The 25,580-nt window shown below is 45.6% G+C and overlaps 1 protein-coding gene across 1 annotated transcript in view; it reads right to left on the bottom strand.

Moving 5' to 3' along the window:
* The window catches only part of ALK (ALK receptor tyrosine kinase), a 636,373-nt gene that overhangs the window by 147,857 nt on the left and 462,936 nt on the right, over window positions 1-25,580 (bottom strand). Inside the window, exons 6-8 of the mRNA XM_025180988.2 lie at window positions 24,867-24,995; window positions 2,681-2,812; window positions 570-670 (exon numbers count right to left, since the gene is read on the bottom strand). Coding sequence (XP_025036773.2) covers window positions 570-670; window positions 2,681-2,812; window positions 24,867-24,995 — 362 coding nt within the window. The remainder of the gene's footprint in view (window positions 1-569; window positions 671-2,680; window positions 2,813-24,866; window positions 24,996-25,580) is intronic.

Raw genomic sequence — 25,580 nt, 5'->3', positions numbered from 1 at the left:
TGAGGTGCTGAGCAACCTCAACTTCTGTTAATTTCAGCACTTGCAAGAACAGGGCCAAAGCAATGAGTGACAGGATTAGCATAGGGCATAATAAAGCCCCAGAGGCCTGAATACTGGATGGTGGTTAGGAAGGTGAATGCTACACCTTCAGAACTGATTAGGGCCAGTCCTAAACACACTGCTAATGCACAGGCATTACTGCAGCTGCCTCTGATCTCTGAAGGCAGGATGTCTTTAGGTAGCTCTGCTGGCACAGGGCATTTCTCTATCCCCCTTCTTGTTACTTTGGATGCTAAAGCCACATCTGTGTATTAACAAAAGCACTGACTGATCAATCTCAATGTAAACCATTCAAGTTTCATGTAGTCCATTTTGTGGGTGCTTTAAGAGACATCCAGATCTCACACCTGGGCACTCAGTGCTGCACGCAGATGTACAAAATAGGCATTTGCATATCTGTGGGACAATCTGAGCCATCAAATGGGAGATCTGGATGACCTGAGAGTACTGGTGTTGGAAAACCAAGTTTGGACAGCATCCTGAGAGAAAGCAGAGACGTTAGCACTTGCCTCACAGGGAGAATTCCTAATTGGAGCTGGAAACACAGTGCTGGTCACGATGGTCGTTTCTGCCACTGGGACTTCGCTGGTGTTTAGCAAGAGAGCAGAGCCTAGATTAAAAATAAAAAAGAGAATAGCAGATATGCTGTTGCCACTTGCCACCTCTGGATGCAAGGTTTGTAAAAGGCTCATCAGAACATTCCTTTAAGAACCTTACCTAGTCTGGTTTCATTGTGTTAATTGCTCCCTGTTATAGGGGTTACCATTTGACAAAAGGCATTTTTCAATTTAGTTTGGATGCAGTCAATACAGCTTCACATACTCCAGAGCCCTATTCAGGAAACATATTTAAGTGATCTGGCTATCTTCTGCATTCACACTATTTTTCTGCTTATGTGTAATGTGAGATTTATTTTCTTTCTTGGATTGTCAACAAAATGCATCCGTTAAAAAATTTAATTTTAAGTGAATCTTTGCGCTGGTGAAAAATACCAGATTAATAGCAATGCAGCTGGAGCCCTTTCTGTTCCTTTAGGCTAAAGGTCACTCATAGCAAGGACTGCAGGATGAACTGGACACACTCTTGCACAGGGAATAGGGGGTGGAGGAAAATGTAAAAGGAAAGTCTTTGCTCTCTTTGTACAGAGCTAGGGAGGACTGGGGTTGTGGGAACATTCAATGGGTGCAAAATGCTGACAATTCAGTGGCTTTGCTCCGCCTGACTTGAGACTGGATTTCCTGCAAAAGAGGAAAGGTTAGGTTTCACAGAACTCTGGCTTCATGGTGTAGAGTTCTGTTCTACCCTCCCAACTCCTGTATCCTTTCCCTACAAAGAAAACTAGTTGTTTGGTTTGGGTTGAATTCACCGCCACAGAATACAGAAATCATGAAGCAGGAGTACTTTACTGTTAGCTCCGCATGCTGCTCTCTCTATCTCTCAGCTACTTTCTAAAAGAAGATTGAAGGGGGATTTGATAGCAGCCTTTAACTGCCTGAAGGGGGTTCCATCAGGAAGGAGAGAGGCTGTTCTCAGTGGTGACAGATGACAGAATAAGGAGAAATGGTGTCAAGTTGCAGTGGGGGAGATATTAGGAAAAATTACTTTACTAGGAGGGTGGTGAAGCACTGGGATTGGTTACCTAGGGTGGTGGAATCTCCATCCCTAGAGATTTTTAAGTCCCAGCTTGACAGAGCACTTGCTGGGATGATTTTGCTGGGATTGGTCCTACTTTGGGCAGGGGGTTGGACTCAATGGCCTCCTGAGGTCTCTTCCAACCCTATGATTCTACCTTCCTTACTAATGCCTCAATTTCTTGGTTCTCTGCAATATTGTGGGCGAGATCACCCACCGTTATGAACTGGCATAGCTCCACTGCACTCAATAACTCTACACCAGTGGAAGATCTAGTTCTTAACATTTCACTTGTATGTGTATTATTCAACTCTGGAAAGTATTTTGGGATAGTAATAATACAGAGTAACATCTGCTATCCACACTGTTTTCCTTTATCAACTCTCCATCTAAGCAATAAATATTTCCTCTGATTTATACTATTGTATAGAGGAAATGTTCCTGGAGGGAGCTTGTATGCCATGTTTCCGCCTGTGGATAGTTCACTGCCCAGGATATAAACCACTGAATTCTATGGGTTTATATGAGCCCAAGTTGGAACAAGGAGGTAGAGGGGAGGGTAGCATGTGGATGGGTGGAGACTGAAAGATGATGGAGCAATGAAGGTATTACAGGATGAAAAAGAAAACAATGGATGGGTGGAAAGGAAGCAGAAGCAGGATTAAAAAGAAGTAAATAAAGAATTCTGGAAAAGTGAACGATCTGGTTGGCTTGGCAGGTGGATGCAGGACGATGTGAAGATAAAAAGTAGCGAAGACTTATCTGAAATAAACTACCAATCCCTACTGACGAGATGACAGACACAGAACCAATGATCTATTGCTCAGAGTGTTTCAGGTTTGGTTTCACTGAAAGATGAATATAAAATACAGGACTTGCACTTACCTTGTTTTTGTGTGTTCTACCCTGAAAATGCCTCCCTGCTCTGCCTTTAGCATACCCCCTTCATATCTGCCATTCATTCCCTGCTTGTTGGTATCCCTCATACCTTCTAGTGAAGGAGAGTGTCTGTACTCTGGATTTCCAATCTGCCACGGAGGAGTGAGAGAAGTGGTAGAGCCCTGTGTCCAGCCACAATCCCCTTCTTCAAACGAACAGTAAAAGCCACGGGGGAGTTTTTCTGCAAGGGAGAATCCAAAAAAGACACGTGAGCTGATGAGTTGATTCCTGGGCACAGACAGAAGAAAAGCAGTGACCATTCTTTCCAGGTTACTTTGGAGCAGGCTCTCTTCCCATCTTCATGTGGCTATTTGCTGCTGCCCAGCATAGGTGACAAGGTGAGGTGGGGAAAAGGTGGCAACTCTTCAGTGTCTGACTGTTGGCAGAAAAAGAGGGACAAATCCCTGCACGTGTAACACTGGGAGGTTTCCTATTGGTCTTTGTGGCTTCTAAGATCTAATTTACTCAAGGTTACCAATCAAAAGATAATTTCCCTAACTGCTGGCCCCCACAACTCCACCTGGGCAGGGAAAATCCCCATCAGGAAAGCACTCTACTGAGGTCAGTGCAGTCCAGTGGTGCAGGCACAGGTCTAAGAGTCTGGAGACCTAGGCTCAGCTCTGCCTCTTATTCTGCTCTGACCGCAAGCAACTCATTGCACTTCTTTGTGCCTCAGTTCCCACATCTGCCTTGGGCATGCACATGGGGAGATCTAGGGATGAAATGTGAACATTTTGTTTGAAACCTGATTTGCAATTTTGAAACTTGCTCTTTTGTTTTGTGACTGACTTGGGATTTTAAACAGAGTTCTGCCCTGTAAGTGCTAATGTTGCATTAATCATTGGCTTCCTGTCTCTAAGGTCTGGTCTACAATATAGATAAAGCTGAAGCAAAGCCGCTTACGTTGACTTAACTACAGATGTGTCTACACTGAAATTACCCTCCTGCCGACATCTTTGTCCTGGTACGCAGACTTAAATAACTCTATCTCTACAAGTGGTGTAGAGTGAAGTGGTGAGGTCAACAATGTGGTACGGTCAACACAGTGTCAGTGTAGACACTGCCTTGTTTATGTCAACTGTTACTGGCTTTTTGGAGCTGTCCCTAATGCTCCTCATTAACAGTACAATTGGTGCAAACACTCCCAGTGAGGACGGCTGTGACTGGTAAACCCAAGTCCATTGGGGACTGACCAGCCTGGATGTCTAACTTCAGGATAGACAAAATATTAGACTGTACAGACACAGAGGGGAGTAAGACAGAATAATAACCCCTTGTAACTGGAGGGAGAGTGAATAGTAATCACATTAGAAAACAACACTGGGGTTATACAGAGTGGTTGGATTAGCAGCACAGAATGATTGGATTGGCTGAGTGACTGAATTAGCTACTGACAGGTTGTTTTAACTTAAGATAATGCATCTCAATTGCATTACCTCAGTCCAGTACTTGAATAGGTCAGGTAGCTCAATCTTAAAGCACTATTGGTAGCCGATTAGTTCATTTTATCATCCATTAAAAGCTTTGAGATCTGGGGATCTCTGGCTTGGGTTATTCCTTTACCGCTCCAGTTGGGATCATTCAGTCTGAAACTACAACTTGTAGTGTGGAGACAAGTTAGGGGTAATACTCAAGTTACAACTCCAGATGATTGTACTAGGACGATGCACCCTCAGACACTGAATGCAGAGCAAGGAGTCACAGGGAAGAGATTTGGTAAATGTCATGGGCAGTGCCATTTACTCTTGCAGGAGAAACACAGGACACTGAACATGTATTTTGGCAAGAATGTGAAGGAAGGATGGATTCTTCACAATGTTCTTGAAAATGTGATTTCAATATAGCTCTCATAATCCTGCTAGTGACTGGAGAGCTGTGAAGGGCAATTTAAAAAACAAAAGGGAATACAGCGGTGACTGATAGCCCTGAAATCAAAACTGCCTCTCTTCTCATGTATATTTATGTTAAGTATACATGGCCTATATCACTGCAGTATCTGAGTTCCACAAGCTTTCATAAAATGCTTCTGTCCCTTCTTCATTTGCAGAAGTCATTTAAGGAAGTGTTTCCCCAACTCCATCCCCAAACTTTTGTCTGTATAGGAAGTATCATCCCGGCAGCAACTATGCAAGATACCTATATTTAAGGTGCTGAGCACTGTCAAAGTCCACTCACTCCATAAGGACCACAGGTCATTCAGGTCCTAACAGGATTACTTCCTAAGCTTTACTACTCTTCCAAAGTGCCCCAGTGCTGACCTAGAGGTTAGGAAGGTAGTTCAGAGTCCATGGCCTATTCAATTTTTCATCTCTCTACAGGAGGCCAATTAGTCACTGTTGTGTCGATTGTGTCTGTGATGTGAACATCCAACCTTCTATGTTGGAATTGAAATAAGAATCACCAACTCATTCCATATAGGCCACTGTGACAGACTGCTGGCTAAGCCAGAGCTCTGCCACTATAGCCTGGCTGAAGAGGCTTAGGGGAAACAGCTGAGCAAGCCCCCTGAAGGGCTATTAGAACCAGCAGTGGGCCTCACTGGGAGAGGGCTACATTAGGCAGAGGAAGGAAGCCATGAGGCGGTAAGGAGGAGCAAAGAGTGTGTGGCTCAGTGTGCTCCCAGGCAGACGGAGGAGCTGGCTGAATGGATTGCAAGCTTTGTACATAGAAGGTGGTGGGAACTGACAATAAAAGCACAGGTGACTGCACCAGAAGTGTGTCTGGCTGATTTGTGGACCAGAAGGTGTCCCAGACCCAGGGGCCTGAGTAGGGACTCCACCACAGCCACATGTCCATGGCTTTCAAAAGGGAAAGGAGGTAAACATCTCCTTATCCCACAGCCATCTAACCCAACATAAACAAAATCTTAAGTAAGTTGTCAGGGAAGGTCCTTTCATGGACTGAGAACTGGTTAAAAGACAGGAAACAAAGGGTAGGAATAAATGGTAAGTTTTCAGATTTGAGAGAGGTAACTAGTGGGGTCCCCTGAGTCTCTGTCCTGGGACCAATCCTATTCAATTTATTTATAAATGATCTAGACAAAGGGGTAAACAGTGAGGTGGCAAAATGTACAGATGATACCAAGCCGCTCGAGATAGTTAAGAGCAAAGCAGACTCTGAAGAACTTCAAAAAGATCTCATAAAACTAAGAGATTGGGCAACAAAACGGCAAATGAAATTTAATGTTGAAAAATGTAAAGCAATGCATATTGTTAAAAATAATTCCAACTATACATACATTACGATGGGGACTAATTTGGCTACAACTACTCAAGAGAGAGATCTTGGACCCATTTTGGAGTTTTCTGAAAACATCCACTCACTGTGCAGCAGAAGTCAAAAAAGCAAATAGAATGCCAGGAATCATTTAAAAAGGGAGAGAGAATAAGACAGAGAATATCTTATTGCCTCTATATAAAACCATTGTACACCCACATCTTGAATACTGCATACAGATGTAGTTGCCTCATCTCAAAATAGATTGCTGGCATTGGAAAAGGTTCAGAAAAAGGCAACAAAAACAATTAGGGTTTGGAACAGGTCCCATATGAAGAGAGATTAAAAAGACAAGGACTTTTCATCTTAGAAAAGAGGAGACTAAGGGGGGAACATGATAGAGGTCTATAAAATCATGACTGGCGTGGATAAAGTGAATAAGGAAAAGTTATTTACTTATTCCCACAATATAAAAACTAGGGGTAACCAAATTAAATTAATAGGCAGCAGGTTTAAAACAAAAGGAAATTTTTCTTCACACAGTGCACAGTCAGCCTGTGGAACTCCTTGCCAGAGGATGTGGTGAAGGCTAGGATTTTAACAGGGTTCAAAAAAGAGCTAGATAGATTCATGCAGGATAGGTCCATCAATAGCTATTAGCCTGGGTGGGTAGGAAAGGTGTCCTAGCCTCTGTTTGTCTAGAAATGGGTGACAGAAGAGGGATCAAGTGATCCCTCCTTCTGGGGCATCTGGTATTGGCCACTGTCAGCAGACAGGATACTGAGCTGGATGGACCTTTGGTCTGACCTAGTATGGCTGTTATGTTCTTAAGTATTTAATTTAAAAGCATATTTAAAATTTTGCCTTATAAAAGTCTCCAAATCTGTACAGCCTTCCCTACACTCTAGGCCAGGGGTGGGCAATAATTTTTGCCGGGGGGGGGGGGGGGCACTCCAAGATTTTGGAAAGTGGTCAAGGGCCACACTCTTCCATGATATTAATGGAGGTGATGCAGGGCAAGTGCAGAAGGCAGCTTGGGGTAAGTGGCTAGGGTGTAGGAGGGAGACTGGAGTCTGGGAGGGAGTTAGGAGGAAGCAGGCAGTTGTGACATAGGGCTGAGAACTGGAGTGTAGGGGTTTGGGATGTGACCTAGGGTAGGAGGGGATTGTGATCTGGGGCAGGAGATTGGGGTGCCAGATATGGGAGGGGGTATAGGAGTAAAAGGGGGACAGAGGGTTTGGGTATGTTGAGTGTGGGGGGGGGGGGGGAGCAGAGAGTTGGAGCAGGAAAGGGCTGGGGTGCCAGAAGCAGGCTGTGGCCAAGAGACTTACTTGCCAGCTGCCAAATTAGCCTGCCTGCCTTAAAATCTTTCCCAGCCAGCCAGCTTGCTTGTCTGGCCATATGCTTCATGAATAACTGAGAGGAGAGGGGGCGTGGTTCTTCTTGGCTGCCTGTTATTCTAACAAGCAGCTCCCATTGGCTGGGGTCTGCCAGAAACCAGACAATGGGAATGTGCTGGGGGCAGGGCAGCTCCTAAAACTTCCTTCCTCCCCTCCAGTTTTAAAAAAGAAATGGAGCCCTGTAACCACGTTTCTGCATGGCACATGTGGCGAGCTGGGGAGCCTGCCTGGGGCTCCCTGCTGCCTCTGTGGACCAGATCCAGTGGCTTGGTGGGCCCGATCAGGCCCATGGGCCGTATTTTGCCCAGGCCTGCTCTAGGCTGTTAAGAAGATAGGAGTTTCACTATGTTTTATCCATCTACAGAACTAGATTATTTTATCATGTGAGCCAGAGGCTGGGATCTGAATGAAGTGACAGAACCAGGTGTGCCCTGAATTCCTTTTGAAATAGCTCAGCGTGGTTTCTGATTGAATGCATTTTCCTGTCTGGGATGCTGTAAACAAGTGCAAGCAGTAGGGGAGACATCTAGGCAACAAACCCTGCCTGGAGGCCAGAAAAAGCTGTAGCTCAGCTCACTGTGATATTTAATAGAGAGAGATACAATAAAAGCTATTGCTATCAGTGCATCTCTTTCCTCTTCCTCCTCAAATATGTTATGAATTGCTGAACATCCAACATCTAGATAGACTGCATTCTCAACTACTATTGTTTAATTCTTCCTACATGTAGAAAAGCAATAGCATCCATTTATTGCCATTCTAAGAAAAGCTTTCAGGGTAATTCCACTGTCTAAGCACACTGCTCTGATTCGTAGGATTTACACACAGCAGGCCCTCATTAGCATTACACAGACTAGCTTTTCAAACTTTTTAGCTAGGCAGAGTCCAAAGACAAGTCAAGGCTGGATTTAAGGTTCAAACTCTATTGCTCTGCAGTGTAGATGCACCCCACTCATGTCCTGGGAGTCCATCAGAAGTATCCCACAATTCCATGACTTCCTTAGCTCTCTCTCTCTCTCTCTCTCTCAACAATCTCCAATCAACAACTGAAAACAGAAGTCACCCCCCTTGTTAGGGGCCATGGTAGGCCAGGGGAATCTAAGGATATGTCTACACCACAAAGTTAATTGGAAATAACAGCCGTTGTTTCGAATTAAATTTAATAGCGTCTACACATACAAACCGCTATTTCAAAATAAATTTGAAATAGTGGAGCCTTTATTTCAAATTTGGTAAACCTCATTCTATGAGGAATAACACCAAATTCGAAATAGCTAATTCGAAATAAGTACTTTGTAGACACTTATTTCGAATTAGGAGGTCCCCAGCCCTTCCCAGTTTCCCCTGGTGGCCATTCTGGGCCAAACCAGGAAAACTCCTCTCCTCTCCCCCAGCCCCGGGGCCCTTAAGGGGTAGACTCTGGCCACTGGGCATGTGCAAGAGCCAGGCCTGCCAGCAGCCACAGACCCTCAGCCAGTGGCCACACAATGGCAGCCAGCCATCCCCCGCCCAGTGCCCCAGCACACAGGGGCCAGCCAGGGGCCATAGACAGCGCGCGCCCTCATGGACTAGTGCGTAGATCATGGACCTCATTGAGGTTTGGGGGGAGGCCCCCAACGTCCCTGATCTCTGCACTAGGCGGAGGAACGCGGCCATCTACGGCTGCATAGTGGCCATCATGGCCAGGAAAGGCCACAGGCGCACCCAGGAGCAGGTGCGCCTTAAGGTGAAGGAGTTGCGGCAGGCATACACCAGGGCCATCGGGGCAGCGCTACAGCAGGGGCTGACACCTACCCCTACTTCCCTGCCCTCAACCAAATCCTGGGGGGCGGGGTGGTCAGTGCCAGCCTGGGAGGCTGCAAGTTGGGAGCTGAGGGCCCTGACCTGGGCACAGAAGAGGGGCCAAAACCAGCTGTCCCGGCACCGGAGCTAGCAGGGTTGTCCGGGGAGGCCATACCAGGTAAGTGCCAGCACTGTCCGCTGCCCAGGGGGGAGGAGGGGAGAAAGACTAGGGACCACGCGCATGAGCAATACCTCCCACGGATCACGCAGCCACTTGTGCACGTGCCATGCTACCCTTGGGCAGGTGGCTCCAGCTGCGTGACACCCAGGGGCCGTGGCCCAATAGGTACACGCGTGTGTGAAGAGACCTGACATGCTCCCAACACCGGGGCAGGACCCAGCAGGACGCTCTCCTTTCATACGCCCCCTCTACACATAGGCAGGGGATATCTCCCCTACCCCCCCCCCCCCCTCGCCCGGGCCGCACTATACACGGCACAGGGGCATGGCTGCGGTCTTGGGGCTGCTCCCAGTCCCAGGGAGAGCCAGACATCCCGACCATGGCCTCTGTGCAAGCACATTGGCTCTGACGGTGCAGGGCACGGTTGCCCTCACGTCGCAAGGGGGTGCTGGGCATCAGCCACTGTGTTCCCAGGGAGAACTGACCACTTCTCTTCTTTCTCTACAGCTGCACCAGCTGCTCATGCAGGGTGCACCACCCCACCTGGGACAAGTTCCCACACCCGTGGCCTCAGCAGGACCACTACCACACACCAGCGGTACCGGGAGCAGCACCTGAAGGCCCTGTGAGCCCTGCACCGCACCATCCAGTCCTGGATGCAGGAGGACCTGCAGCTCTTCTGAGAGAAGCTTGCTCAGGACTGTGCCATATGCTCAAACCTGCAGGTCCTGCTGCAGAGCACGCTGCCCCATGCCGGTCCTGCGCCTGCTGCCTCCTCCCCCCCCAGCTACTGTTCCTCCTCCCACTCCTGCCCCCCCTCCCACCTCTTCCTCTTCAACCTCCACACCCTCCTCCTCAATCTCCACCCACCCCACCTCAACCTCCGCACTATCCTCCCCATCCCCCCGGGGACGCCGAGGCCCCCACACCTGCTGTGCTGGGAGACATGTGGCCCGATGAGACCCCTGAGCCCTGAGTTTCCCTTCCCCCTTCTTCCCCTTGCTTCCCCCTTCCAGGTTTCCTCCTCCTCTCTCCCACTCTCTCCTCCTTTCCCCAGTATCCCCAGAGTTTCATTCCCCCTCCCCTGTTGTGTTAAATAAAGACAGTTTCTATTTTTGAAAATACACGTATTTTATTCGACATCAGGAAGGGGGGGCTAGGGAAGGGTAAATGGAAGGACGAGAGGGAGCCCCCAGTGGGGCAGACCGGGGAGACTGTTAGCACTCCTCAGGGTGGAAGCTCTCCTGCAGGGCCCCCTGGATCCTGACAGCCCCTCAATGGTGCTCCCGGATGGCAGCTTGCAGACAGTGCAGCCAGGCTGCTGGCAACGTGTCCACAAGATGTAGCAGAGTCCCTGGGGGCAGGTCTGGTTCCATGTTGCAGAACGCCGTGGTGTCCCGAGTGAGGGCAAGCAGAGCACTCTGAGACACAAATGTTTTGCTGTCCCTCAGCGAGGTAGACTAGCAAGCAGAGAAACCTGAGAACTGTCTGTCCGAGATGGAGGGTCGGGTCCCTTTATGTACAGACCTCGGATAGCGTGAGGCAGCAGCCCCACACCCTAAGTCCGACACTGATGCCCTGCTGGCACTGGTTCTGGCCAGCCTTACCAGAGTCAGGGTCCACTCAATGTGGACGTGCTATTTCGAATTAGTGTTTGTGTCTAGATGTGTTATTTCGAATTAGCTTATTTCGAATTAACTAATTCGAAATAGTGCTGTTGTGTAGGCATACCCTAAGTCGCCCCAGACAACCAGGTATGGCCCTGGACACACTCTACCACAAAGCCCTTCTGCATCCTGCTCTCCCCCATGACCTGAGTCCAGGTCCCCTACCCATCCTTGCTAAGCTTTTCCTTCAAAGTGACTGGGGGCTGGGACTGGAGCTAGGATGGGCAATCCAGCTGGCCTGGGGTGGGGACCACCCAGTGCTCTGATGGGGCAACATGGCTGGGACAACTGCTGGGTGTGGGGGATGCAGCTCAGGCAGGACTGAAGGCTAGGCTCTCCACACGTGCCTCTCCACACGCACCACCCATGTTCCTTGGTGTACAGTAACAGCTTAGTGAGTCAGTGTTAATCCATTGTTTTCTGATCAGTGAGCTGCAAGATCCTGCTGGGATTGCAATGGAGACTGGACTGAACAAGCCTTTTGCAAATCATGTGGCTTCATGGTCTCGGGGGCACAGCCAAATATTGGTGAATCTCTGGTGCAAGGCCAATAAAACTGTGGACTTCAGCAAAAGCACTAGGAATGATCACAAATACCAGCAAATAGTTAATAACTGGCAGCTTTGAAGATTTTCTGGACTGGTGACCAATACAGGGAGTGTACTAGGAAGTGGAAGAGTGAGTACCACACATCCACGGATGAGAACGGCACCATGGGCAACTTGCAACATCATTGCCATTTTATTTGGCATTTGATAAGTGCTAGGTACTGCACCCAACCATGGGTTGTGATGATCTGGTTAGGCATGATGATGCCAGGCTGACTTCTGAATCCAGCACTGGGACTGAATGGAGCCAATTGATAGATTGAGTGAGGAACATGATGTAACTCTCAGAGGTGTAGCCATCTTAGTCTGTAACAAAAAAAATAACACTGCTCCTGTGCCCTTAGCTCCTATGGGACCATGGGCCATCAACAACTTCTTTCCAAGCCTCTCTTGTGGCACCTTAGAGACTAACAAAAATATATAAATAGTACCATGAGCTTTCGTGGGAACAACCCACTTCTTCAGATCAGTCGTGGCCCGTCAATACAGGTGACCTAGGCGGTCGCCTAGGGCACCAAGATAAACTGCCATTGAGGGCTTTGGAGGTGGGGGCACCGATCGCGCGTTTTGCCTAGGGCGCCAGTTGCTGGCAGCTCATCCAGGGCCGCCCCTGCTTCAGATGACAAAATGGAGCACGGGGCCCAGATTTTGAAATATAAAGCAGGAAGAGAAATAGAAAGAACAACTAAGGTGTCTGTGCTAAATGAGGTTAATCAAATAGGCTGTAAGTGCCTGATACTTAGCCTTTGATGTCATTTGGGTGTTGAATATAATGGTCCATCCAGTTCATGTCTTTGTTCAAACTCTGCGAGATAGCATCAAATTTGCATATGAAGGCAAGTTCCACAGATTCTCTCTAGTTGACTCCTGAAATTGTTTTGTAATGCAAGAGCCACCTCTAAATCCATTAGTGAGTACCCTGGCAAGTTAATATGTTCCCCAACAGATTTGTGTGTGTTACTATTTTGAATATCTGATTTGTGTCCCTTAATCCTTTGTCATAGAGACTGTCCAGTTTGACCAATATATATGGCAGAGGGGCAGTGCTAGCACTTGATGGCATGTATCACATTAATGGATGTGCAGCTGTATGAACTTCTGATGTGGTAGCTTACACGGTTAGGTAATGATGTTGCTTGTGTAGATATGTGGACAGAGTTGGCACCAGGGTTTATTGCAGGGGCAGGCTCCTGGGTGAGTAGGTTCAGGGAGTAATGTATGGTTGGTGGAAGGGATTTGTTTGAGGTTAGGGGGTTGTTTGTAGGCAAGGACAGGCCTATCCCACAAGGCCTGAGAAAGTGACAGATAGTTTTCCAGCATAGGTTGTTAATGATGTGCAGGAGGAGTTTAAGCTGGGGCCTGTAGGTGATGACGAGTGGCATTTTGTTGGACCTATCTTGAAGAATCTGATTCTTGGGTACTCATCTGGCCTGTCAATCTGAGGTTTTTTTTCCAGTTCTCTGAATGGGTATTTAAGTTTTAAGAATGCCTGATAAAGATCTGCAGGTGTTTGTCTCTCTCTGTGGGATAGGAGCAAATCCGGTTGTATCTTAGGGCCTGGCTGTAAACGATGGATCAAATAACGTGTCCTGGATGAGAGCTAGCAGCATGTAGGTAAATATTATGGTTGGTAGGTTTTTCGTATATGGTGGTGGTATATGGTGGCCATCATTTAATTCCACTGTAGGGTCAAGGAAGTGGATCTTTTGTGTGGACTGGTCCAGGCTAAGGTTGATGGTGGGCTGGAAGTTGTTGAAATCCCTGTGGAATTCAAGGGTATCTTTTTTGTGAACACATAGGATGAAGACGTCATCGAGGTAGCGTAAGTAGAGTCAGGGTGCTAGGTGGCAAGAACTGAGGAAATGTTGTTCAAGGTCAGCTATAAAGATGTTGGCATATTGTGGGGCCATGAGCGTGCCCATAGCTGTGCCACTGACTTGAATATATAAATTGTCCCCAAATTGGAAATAGTTGTGGATGAGAACAAAATAAAAAAAGATTAGTCACCAAGGGTACGTCTAGACTACAGGGCTCCGTCGATGGAGCCATGTAGCTTTGTTTACTCAGCAAAGGGAAATGAAGCGGCGATTTAAATAACGTGGAGGTCGACAAATGCCTTTGATGTCGACCACAGAGCGTCCCGACTACAGCACTGTGCCGCCAAACAGCTGATCCGCACAGCGCGGCAGCCATTTTAATTTAAATGAAGCGGCAATTATTTAAATCGCTGCTTTATTTCCCTTTGCTTACAACCCTAATCTACATGGCTCCATTGACGGAGCCATGTAGTCTAGACGTGCCCCAAGTGTGCAGTGGCATCATCAGGGATGGTGTTTCTGACAGCCAGTAACCCATCATCATGTGGAATGTTTGTATAAAGAGCTTCTACATCCATGATGGCCAGGATGGTGTTTTCAGGAACATTACTGATGTTCTGTAGTTTCTTCAGAAAGTCAGTGGTGTCTTGAAGATAGCTAACAGGGCTGGTAACATAGGGTCTGAGGAGAGAGTCAACATAACTGCATAATCCTACTCTGAGGCTGTGTCTAGACTACATGCCTCTGTCGGCAGAGGCATGTAGATTAGACACATAGGCAAAGGCAAATGAAGCCGCGATTTAAATGATCGCGGCTTCATTTACATTTACATGGCTGCCGCGCTGAGCCGACAAACAGCTGATCAGCTGTTTGTCCGCTCAGCGCGCTAGTCTGGATGCTCCCCTGCCGACATCAAAGCCTTTTGTCAGCAGCCCCGTTATTCCTCATGGGATGAGGTTTAACCGGGGCTGCTGACAAAGGGCTTTGATGTCGACAGGGGAGCGTCCAGACTAGCGCGCTGAGCGGACAAACAGCTGATCAGCTGTTTGTCGGCTCAGCGCGGCAGCCATGTAAATTTAAATGAAGCCGCGATCATTTAAATCGCGGCTTCATTTGACTTTGCCAAACAAACAAATCTACATGGCTCCGTTGACGGAGCCATGTAGTTTAGACGTACCCTGAGTGTGCCAATGCCTGAGATGACAGCATGTCCAGGATTTCCAGGTTTGTGGATCTTGGGTAGCAGATAGAAAATTCCGGGTCAGGGTTTATGGGGTGTGTTAGTATAGATTTGGTCCCGAGTAGTAGCAGGGAGTTTTGTGAGTAGATGGTCTAGGGTTTTTTAGTTTTGGTATTCATAAGTGGGATCAGAGGAAAGGAGTCTGTAGACTCTGGTGTTGGTGAGTTATTGACAGCCACTGATGGCCACATTTCCACCATCTCTTTCTGCTTTATATTTCAAACTCTGGGCCCCTTGCTCCATTTTGTCATTTGAAGAAGTGGATTGTGCTCACGAAAACTCACGATATTATATATCTGTTTTTGTTAGTCTCTAAGGTGCTACAGGACCATTGTTATAATGTAACTCTGTTTATGAAACCCGACTTGGGAGAGGGTGTGGATGAAATTTTAGGTCCTTATTTGGAAGAGCTGTTTGACACCATCCTTCCCTGAGGAACACTCTGTTGGTGAGCCTGCAACAAAGCCAGAGGTGACAGAAGCTGCTCCAGAGCCCAGGCCCATAAAAATGGGGGGAATAGGGGCAGTTGCCCCTGGGCCTCACAACTCAAAGGGACCCAGGACTCCTGTCTGCTGGCGCTGCGACTGCAACAGTGGCAGTGTCTGGAGGCCTGGCCCTTTAAATCACATGGCATGCTCCATGTCACTCACAGCTGGGGGGGGAGGGGCATGGGAAGAGGTGCTCTGTGCATCATGGAGGCCTGCCTGCTCCTGCCCCTGCCCCATGCCTTCTGATTGAGGTCCCATCCCTTCTGGGCATGCAAAGCAGCTGCCCCTCCACCTTGTCCAAGGGCCTGCAGAGGTAATCGGCTCCCCTGCCAGGCTCCCCTATACACCAACATGTATCTACTAAAGGTGGATTATATCACACCACGTTGGCATCCTTCACCTCTCCCCTTTCCTCCGCCATGTAGAGTTAAAAATGGCACTTGGGAATTTCAAGCTTTAAAGTGTGTTTTCATTGTAGAGTCACACATGTTTGCAAGGGTCCTTCATGTTTTCCTTTTAGTAGTAATGGCTTGAAACTGGCAGCTCTGTAATCACCCCACGGGCTGTGGCCCAACTTGGAAACAGTGAAATCAGTCTTGTGTTTGGGAAACAGTGTTTTATTTCCAAATCTAGTTCTTCATTTCAGTCAGAAGTAGACCATAGAGTGTGTGGTTCACAAAATCACTTCTCCAAAGTGTGAATGGGATATTGGTTTTCGTCCTGAACTGTGCTGGGTATAAAGAGGAGGAAAGCACCAGATTTCTGAGTGTTTGCATACAGCAATAACAGGGTAAGCCATAGGCAAGCTAACACATCATCCTATTAAGTCCCTCATGTATTCTGACACAAGCTTGGTGCTAATAGCTGCAAACTTTTCTTGAACCAGAAACTCCCGACAATCCATCATACTTTAGGGAAGAACATATTTTCCAGGCCCTTTTCTATAGCTGACTATCCTACTTCATCAACAGTCACTTGAATGTTTCTGCTGTATATACTGCAGGTTTCCCCATCACCAACTTGGAATAGAATCTTCCTTTGCCCAAAAAACAGGGCACCATAAGAACAATTATGTCTGCCAAATGTGAAAGGCCAGAAATGATGGAAAAAGACTTTTGCAGCAAGGGCACTATTCTGCCTTCTTGCATGCCAAATAGTTATGCAATTTATATAAAACAGGAAAAAAGGTTGTAAATTTAAACACAATGCATTGTCCAGGCACTTCTGCAATTGCAATTAACCAGATGCGTCCAGAGAGAATATGTGGACTGAAGCATCTCATCACAATATATGTGGATTCAGTTTTGAAATGTAACATTTTATGTCCTTGAGATTCCAGGGGCATTAATTCAGTGCTCCTTAGAGCTAGATTAGACAAACTTTTGTTTCTTATCCTGTTTCAGGGCTCTCAACTTCTACTGCCTGCTGTTCACCAAGAACTCGATCAATGTACCTTCATGGACCATTCCAAAAGAAAGCGTTTCCGTGATGAATTTATGGTTGATGTTCTTGAGAGGGCTGAACAATGCCAGAAGTGGACACACATAGGAATGGAATGCTGGCATGCGGAGATGGAGGAGGAAAGGCTAAGGCTAGCTGCCTAGATGGAAGACAGGGTTTCACCAAGGGAGCAGGTGCCTGCAATGCTGTTCTTAGAAAAGGAACTGTGGCTAAGAAAGGAGGACAGAGTTCAGCAGAGAGAACTATTTCTGCATCTAATCTCCATGGCTGTGTCTACATTAGCATCCCTTTTCCGGAAAAGGGTGCCAATGAGACAAGTCGGAATTGCAAATGCCGCGGGGGGGATTTAAATATCCCCCGTGGCATTTGAATGAACATGGCTGCTGCTTTTTTCCGGCTCGGGACTTTGCTGGAGAAAAGCGCCAGTCTAGACGGGATCTTTCGGAAAATAAAGTCTTTTCCGGAAGATCCCTTATTCCTCTTAAAATCAGGAATAAGGGATCTTCCGGAAAAGGCTTTATTTTCCGAAAGATCCCGTCTAGACTGGCGCTTTTCTCCGGCAAAGCCCCGAGCCGGAAAAAAGCGGCAGCCATATTTATGCAAATGCTGCGGGGGATATTTAAATCCCCCCGCGGCATTTGCAATTCCGACTTGTCTCATTAGCTTCCCTTTTCCGGAAAAGGGTGCCAATGTAGACACAGCCCATAGGCATGTCTAAACAGCAGGACTAAAGTCAGAATAAGCTACGCAACTTCAGTTATGTCAACGGCGTAGCTTAACTCGGCTTTTGGTGCTGTCTACACAGCAGGAAGTTGGAGGAAGAACACTCTTCCTCCAACTTCTCTTACTCCTTGTGAAATGAGGGTTACCATGAGTCAGAGTAAGGAGTCCTCCAGCTCGACATTTTGAAATAAAGGTTTGTAGTGAATTTTGTTATTTCGGAATAACATCAGTTATTCTGAAATAAAGCTGCTGAGTAGACATATCTCATCATGGCTACAAGTGCACTGGCTTCTGCTACTTCCCCAACAGCATGGCCTGATCCCCCTACAGTATAACTTGAGGCATGCTATAGCATGAAGAACTCCATGTCCAGGTGGCTCATACATTCAGGCCTCATGAGCAGCTGGGCAGGGCAACTAAACCCCAATGAAGACTTCCTTCTTGACTCTCTTCTGTGGATAGCTCTACTCTCCTCTCCCAGCACCCCAAGTGCATAGAAAACAGGGGAAGAAGAGAAAAAAGACCAGGGTGCATGTAGTGGCAGGGGGATTGGGAACAATTTGCATTGCTCCCAGCATTTTTTTATAATGTTCTTCTGGTGCTCATTTTTGTGTGTTGTAAAGGAGGCTGGTACATCTAGCACTGGGGCTATGTCTACCCAGCAGCATTATTTTGGAATAACTAACTTTATTCCAAAAGAACATAGTCCATGTCTACCTAGCAAGCAGTTATTTTGACATAATGCTGAAATAATGTTGAGTTGGAGGACTTCTTACTCTGACTCCTGTAGCCCTTATTTTAAAAGGAATAAGGGAAGTCCGAGGTAGAATGCTCTAACTATTTCAGCTTGAGCTATGTCAATTGTGTAGCTTATTTTGGCTTTAGCTCCACTGTGCAGATGTGCCTTGGGTGATTGCTGTATTGTTATAATACCTGTTTACAATAAAGGCTTTTAGGTCATCAAGAAATTTTATTGCTATCATCCATCACATCGTCCAATCATGATTTGAGATAATGAAGCTAAAACATGAGTAATTCTGCCATGATAAGCAAACATGATTTCTCTATTTGCCAAATACAGCAACTCACATTTCAGTATATTCCATACATAAACCCATGCTGCGCCCAGAACTTATAATCCATTGTGCCATTCATAATTACCTTATAAGGAACTCAAGCTCACAAACCTCTCAAGCACTGAAGTCTCCCCCCAAAGTAATTAGCTCTACTCCCCCATAAGCATTTTCATAGAGGCACTATTCCTTCTCTTCCACATGCATGTCAATAATGTGAACCCAAAACCTCCTTGACTTCTGTTGCTCTGTTGCAACCAGTTCCCACAGTGAGACTAAAGAAGCCTATAGGACCCTGAGTGGCAGGTTCCAGGGATTCTGAGTGAGCAAAGGGCACGCTGGAACCTCTTCATCTAAGAAGATGGATATGGTTATGAGAGCTTGGTCATCCTCCAAGTATTTTCAGGTTTTCAGAATGGTTCACATTTAGTTTGAGGAGCAGGTATACGTTGAGTGTTTTCAGATTTTAAGACACATATCCCATCCTTTAACAATGACTATTGGTGCGTCTACACAGCACCCTAAACTTGAAATAAGATATGAAATTGGCAGAGCGCAAATTGCTATCTTATTTCAAAACAACATGCTATTTTGAGCCATCCTTTATCCCTCATGCAATGCAGTTTCCTGGGATAGCAAAATAGCATGCCTGTTATTTCAAAAAATATTTCAAAATAACGGGTGGCTTGTGTAGACACTGGGTCACTATTTCAGGATACCTCCGGTATCCTGAAATAGCCATGCAGTGTCAATGTACCCTATAATTAACCTTTGGAATAATTTATGGAAGGATGTGGTAGATTATGCATCACTTGAAATCTTTGAATCAAGACCAGATGTCTTTAGAAATTATATGCTCAGATTCAGCCTATAAAAAGAGAACTCGATGCAAATTATGGGTGAAATCCTACAGCAGACAAGGACAGACTAGATAATCATTATTGTCCCTTCTGGCCCTAAAAAAATTAATCTATGAATCTTTACTGGATATGGAAGGACATTTCAGATCCTGGGTTAAAGGAGCATATAAATGTGATAAAGATCTATCAGATTATTTAAATGTTATCACAACAGCTGCCTACATGTGTGTTTTTCATTACCACTTTTATTATGTTAAACTTGCTCTGCCAAGCTGCTCCCAGGGTGACTAAGACTCAACCCCACCCACCTGATGTCCCCAGGTGAATGCCTTATCCCCTAGTCCACTCCAGGACTCAGCCCACCTTGCTACCTTCACTGGGTACCTTTCCCTGCCTTCCTGATGCCAGAATCAGGTCCATCCCTTCATTTGCAGAAATGAAGGACAAAGAGGGACTATCACCACAGTCAATTAAAGAAAAGATTTTCTTATAATGCTTACTGGCTTTTTTGAAACAACAACTAGTAGAAATCAGAATTCTGTCAAATGTACCCCTTTAAGTATAAACAGAAGAAAGGTTTCTAATTTAGCAAAAGTTTATGCAAGACAGGAGAAGATGAGGTAATTTTTATAGAGGGAACTGGATGGCAACATGCCATCACACCATTTCTTCTCTGAAAAGCTTCTGTTGAGTCATATTCATCACCAATGCTCAGGTGAATTGACCGGTCTTCCTCACAGATTTTAAGCTGTATAGTAAATGGGGCCCCGTAGAATTTCCTATGCTTTGCTCACCTCTCTGAAACTAGAAATACACATTTCTAGTCTAGATGCCAGGAACATTCATCCCTTCATAGACATAAAGGCACACTCCTCCATATGCCCACTGAGTGGAGTCTGAGTCACCAGAGCTCCTGAAATGGGACTTGAACTTTCCATACTCTATTACGTGGTAACACAGGAATGTTAGTTTAAAAGAATGTCTTTCACTTCTCTCCAACTCCTCTCCTGCGTCTCCTAGAGCAGCTGCTTTTCAAACTTCAGGTGTTCGGGCTACTTTGTGAATGGGGGAGAGAGTCTCAGTCAGTCACATGGGTGATGTTATCCTTGGGAATTGTTCCCCCAGCCCCATGGTTTTCAGGTGTATTAATGCAGTCAAGACATCATAATCCATAGTACATATATTTAATGGGGTTACTCTTCTGTTATCAGAGCATCTTCAGCCTATGATTTGCTTTTTCCTCACCCTTGTAACCACTCATATTCAGCACTCTCATTTGAGGGATGCTCTTGAACTAAAACCCCAACATCTCCTGCACTGGGAAAGAACATATCTGAACTACTGGATATAAATTCTTGGCTTTTGTAAAACAAAGCTGTGCCAATTTATGCCTGCAGAGAATTTGGTCTTTCATTTCTTGCATCACAGCAGCCACATTACCTATATGACTGTTTTACATTAGGGGATAAGAGCTGTCTTTACAGCAGTTTCCAATCCTTGTGTATGAATTTGCCAGGGAAGACACAGGATGATCCACTCCCTGGAATCCTAATTTGTTCCTCTACTTCATTCACTCCCCCAACATAAGAACATAACATAAAAACATAAGAATGTCTGTACTGGGTCAGACCAAAGGTCCATCTAGCCCAGTAGCCTGTCTGCCAACAGTGGCCAGCACCAGGTGCCCCAGAGAGGGTGGACTGAAGACAATGATCAAGTGATTTGTCTCCTGCCATCCTTCTCCAGCCTCTGACAAACAGAGGCCAGGGACACCATTTCTATCCCCTAGTTAATAGCCTTTTATAGACCTAACCTCCATGAAATTATCTAGCTTCTCTTTAAACTCTGTTATAGTCCTAGCCTTCACAGCCTCCTCTGGCAAGGAGTTCCACAGGTTGACTACACGCTGTGTGAAGAACTTTCTTTTATTAGTTTTAAACCTGCTACCCATGAACTTCATTTGGTGTCCTCTAGTTGAACATGAGCCCCATGAGGGCCACAAATGCAGATTAACTCCCTCTCCCCGCGTGCCCACACTCATAATAGTATCACAAAAGAACAACCCTCCCCCCATAGAAACAGGTTGATGAGATGCATCCAGGTTCCTCTACAAGCACAGTAAGTTGGTCTCGTATGCTCCACCTGACTCAATTGATCCTAACATGATCACAGGACAACTAGGGAGAAACCAAATTTGATGCCTATATTTACTAGGGGAAATTCCTTTGACAACAGCAGGCTTGTAACCGGTTACATCAGAACATATAACCTCAAATCACAATGGTTTGGCATCTGATTCCATTTATATTTCTTTGAAGAGGTCTCTTTTTCCTGAAATATTGATTAAAATTCAAAGAGCAACATTTCTTTTCTCCAGGGGTCCTTGATTCTCTTTAGTCTACCACGGCTAATTGGCTATTTATAGCAGAACCACAACCACATTTTTATTGACCATTAATAAATAAAAATGTGTTAGCAGCAGCAGATGCTAGCAATCATTTTGAGCCAGGAAAAGAACAAAACAAAACACAAAAGAAAAACAAGAAAAGGGCAAAATCAATATTTTAAAAAATCAAAAGAAATGGTAGAAAAGAAACACAAGACCTTGAACTTCATAAGGAGAGAAATCATCAGTTAATGAAGGCATCAACAGACCTCCCCAAAGTTTCTAATGTGGCTCAATCCTTTTGGACATCTTTTGTGCATGTGAAAGCAAAGCTTGGGGGAAAAAACCCCAAAAACCAACAACTTATAGCTATGATTTATTTTTTCCATGCTTGAAAAAAGCTGATGAAAATGTTTAAGTTGTCAGGACTAAATGACAATCTTAATGCTAAAAAAGATTTGGTGCATTGGTCTGATAAACCAATGTAACTGCTGTGTAAAATGTTTTAACATATTTTGTTGTGGAAAAAGAAGCTTATGCCAACCACAGGCAATGTCCCGTGTTGTCAGGGTAGCTCTGCTACTGCAAAGAATTTGGTAGTAGAAGGGAATGGGCTAGTACTCATGAGCTAAGCAGGGTTGATGCTTGGATTAGAGAACCCAACTGTGATGGGGCATACAAAACCCACAGTGATCATGACAGGGCTAAAAGGCAATAGGTGACTCAGGTAGCCTCCTGAGCAGGTTCTGAGTGGAAGAGGGGGATAAAAGGTGCTGAGAAGCTCAGGCTTACAAGAGTGGGCAGGTTGGAGAAGAGAGAAATCCATCAAGTCAGATAGCAGGCTCAGCCCTCAGAGGGGACCACAGAATGGGTAAGACCTACAGGCAGTACCTTCTCTAACCACTCCCCCTTTTGAGAACTGGCAGGTCCTTACACCTTTTGCTTCTAAGTATTAAAGCAGGGGAAGGGGGACCATGCCCTAAACGGAAGTGTTCTATTAGTTGGAAGTAGTCAGAGCAGCAGTCAGACTCACTGCACAGAGGATCCTTTCGGGGTTGGTTCCCACATTGACCTACGCTGGGAAGGCCTCATTCCCCTTACCACACACCCCTTTTAGGGGCAAGGCCCAGCAACAGGTAAAAAGGCAAAAGATATAAAACACATATAGATGATCCATTTATTGGACTGGGTAAGTAACGTAACTTCCTGCTAGAAATTATGTGACAGTCAGTGGTAAAAAGAATTCTACTAATTGTCACCATTTATTGTTTTTAATGCAATATTAAAATACAATAAAAATCCCACCATATTTTTAAAGCTCTACTTGAAGGTTTTTAGACAAAAGGGAGATTTTTTGAAATCTGTAAATGAAAACATTTTAAGAGCATTTTAATTTTAATGAAATATTTCAGGAAAGGGCCTGGAAGACTCAGGAGATTGGTAAAGTGAACAGAGCTTTTTACTAGTCTAGATTGCCAGTTAAAAACTACTTCAGGAAAGCAGGAATCTAACAACGTTACCATGAAAAGCTCTTTGCTGTGAACCAGATGGGGCATGTGAACACTGCAGCAGCAAGTGAACCCCCAAGCAGGATAGATGGATTCATGCTAGCATGCTAAAAATAGTGTGGATGTTGCAATTTGGATGGCAGTTCAGGTTCTCAAGCCTACCCAACCAGTAGGTGTGAGCCCAGGTTTTTGCTGGATTTATAACGTCCATACACTGCTATTTTTAGGACCCCAGCTTGAGTTTAGCCAATGTGAGTCTGCCTACCTATACTGGGAGGCTTACTAACAAATTTCATCTTACATGGTAAAAACTCTTGTGGTCATGTCAGTAGTTAGCCTACAAAGATCTATATTGGTGCTCCTAGTTCAGATGCCAATTATACATGGCATAAAACTTACAACACTATTGATTTCACTAGCAAACATGCTAGCAGTAAAGAGTGTGGAATTCTTCATCATCTGCCATGTTACCTCTAGGCTATATCTTAAGTAGTAGCACTTTTCCAGTTCCGGAATACAGTATACTATACTGGCAAAGCACTCCTAGCGTGCACAGAGCTTATATAGGCAAAACTGCACTTTTACCAGCATATCTTAGTGTAGTTCCCCCAAAGTGAAATGAGCTAAATTGGAAATGTGCAGTTCTGCCAATTTTGTGCAGCTTCACTAGGTACTTCTGGGAGCATAGCTATGATGGTCAGGGATCATACCTCATCAAACCCTGACTGACATAGTTATGCCAACAAAAGTTTGTAGCATATACCTGGCCCTAGAGCTGGTCTCTCCACATCAGGATTGAGGTATGTTTAAAAGGCAGTGAAGGAAGGAGAAGCTTCTCTAGTCTGCTGTCCTTCAGTTTACATGTTCTGTGGATAAGTAGAAGTAGTCAGTCTCCAGCACCTTTCATTAGCACTGAATTCACTTTAAAAGGCTGAGAAGAGTGAATGTGTTGTAAATACAATGCACAAGGTCACAGATTTATCCAGGATTTCCCTCACTATTGTAACTATCAAAACAAAACAAAACATGTATCACAGAGCCCATTAGATAGATGAATAACACAACTATCTGTGAACTATTCATCAATGTAGAGATTTAAGATGAACTCAAGTACAGGGATGTTAGCCATTGGGTAACTGAATAGCTGTGTAACCAGAAGAATTCTTATTAGTTACACAACAATTCGATAGTCCCTGGGGGTGGGGCCAGCAGCCAGTGCACTTCAGCCCCACTCCCAGAGAGCCCCCTATCATCCCAGGTGGAGCTCAGCCCCTCCACAGACAGAGACTGCTTTGCAGCAGCCTTCCCTGCCCCACCCTGCCACTGCTGCCTCTGAAAGGAGCAGGAGGGGTGGGGGATGGGAGCATGGCGGACCTAGTGTGGGGTAAGCTGTCTTTAAGATGGCTCCCCCCAGCACTGGCACCTCCTTCTCCCCACCCCCAACTTGCTGCTTCTGATACAGAGGCAGCAAGGGGTGGGAGAAATACGTGTAGTCAAGAAGATTAACCGATAAGCCTAGACTTATCTGTTAATGGTATAGTCGACTACATGTTGACATCCCTACTCAAGTAACTGATTATCTCCAATAGTGTCATTTTAGGCTATGTCTACACGGTGAGCTAGGGGTGTAGTGAGCTAGGGGTGTAGACACTTGGAATCTGGATAATCAGTTCTAGGTAGACATCCAGATTTGTTCTACAAGGCTGCTATTTTTACCTATTAACCTTCATATGTTGAAATCTCCTGCCATCTGAGAAGCAATATCTGGCCCCCATTTTCCAGTAGGGAGGCATATGGATGTAAATGGGGATCAGTATTTACTCACTGCACATATCTCCTTCATCTTCTCCCTCTGCGCAGTCCCTGATGAAATCACATGCCTGTCCCAGTTTGATTACTGTTCCATTCCAACAGTTGTAGGAACCCTGTAGGGCCATTTTGGAGCCAGAAGATCCTAGAGAGAAGGAAAATAAGTCAATTTAGACTGTTGCATTACTGTCCTTCCTACATCCCTGGCTGCAGTGTATCCTGGGATCCCAATCACATGGTCATAGAATCATGGATGTTAGAGCTGTGGAAGACCTAATAAATTATCCACTCTATCACTCTGAAAATACAGGACCGGTTCTAGCAGTGTGTATCATGACAGAGGATTAGCAGTTCTGCCATTTCTTATTTCTCAGGATTGGTTCATCATGTTTGAGCAGCTTCTTTTAATGACCAACAACCCATGTTAAGCATAGTTCTCAAATCATTTTCATAGTTTTTTTTTGGGGGGGGGGGCTGATATTTTAGAAAAGGAGTTGTAATTGAATTCATATAGTCTGTGTAACTATACTTCTGAAGAATGTGGCATGTTAAACAATAGACAAAATAGATTTTAATTATATGCAGTTTTTCTGCTAACCTGACAGCCCTGAAGACTGAGGTGCTCAGGAAACAGTGCAAGCTTCTTCTACCGCAGGGGTGGGCAAGATACAGTCCATGGGTCAGATCTGGCCCACCAAGCCATTTGATCCAGCCCACAGTCTGCCCTGCT

Source organism: Pelodiscus sinensis, chromosome 3, assembly GCF_049634645.1.
Source record: "Pelodiscus sinensis isolate JC-2024 chromosome 3, ASM4963464v1, whole genome shotgun sequence".
NCBI lineage: Eukaryota > Metazoa > Chordata > Testudines > Trionychidae > Pelodiscus > Pelodiscus sinensis.
Note: the sequence above shows the minus strand (reverse complement) of the source record. Positions and strands in the feature narration are given on the sequence as shown.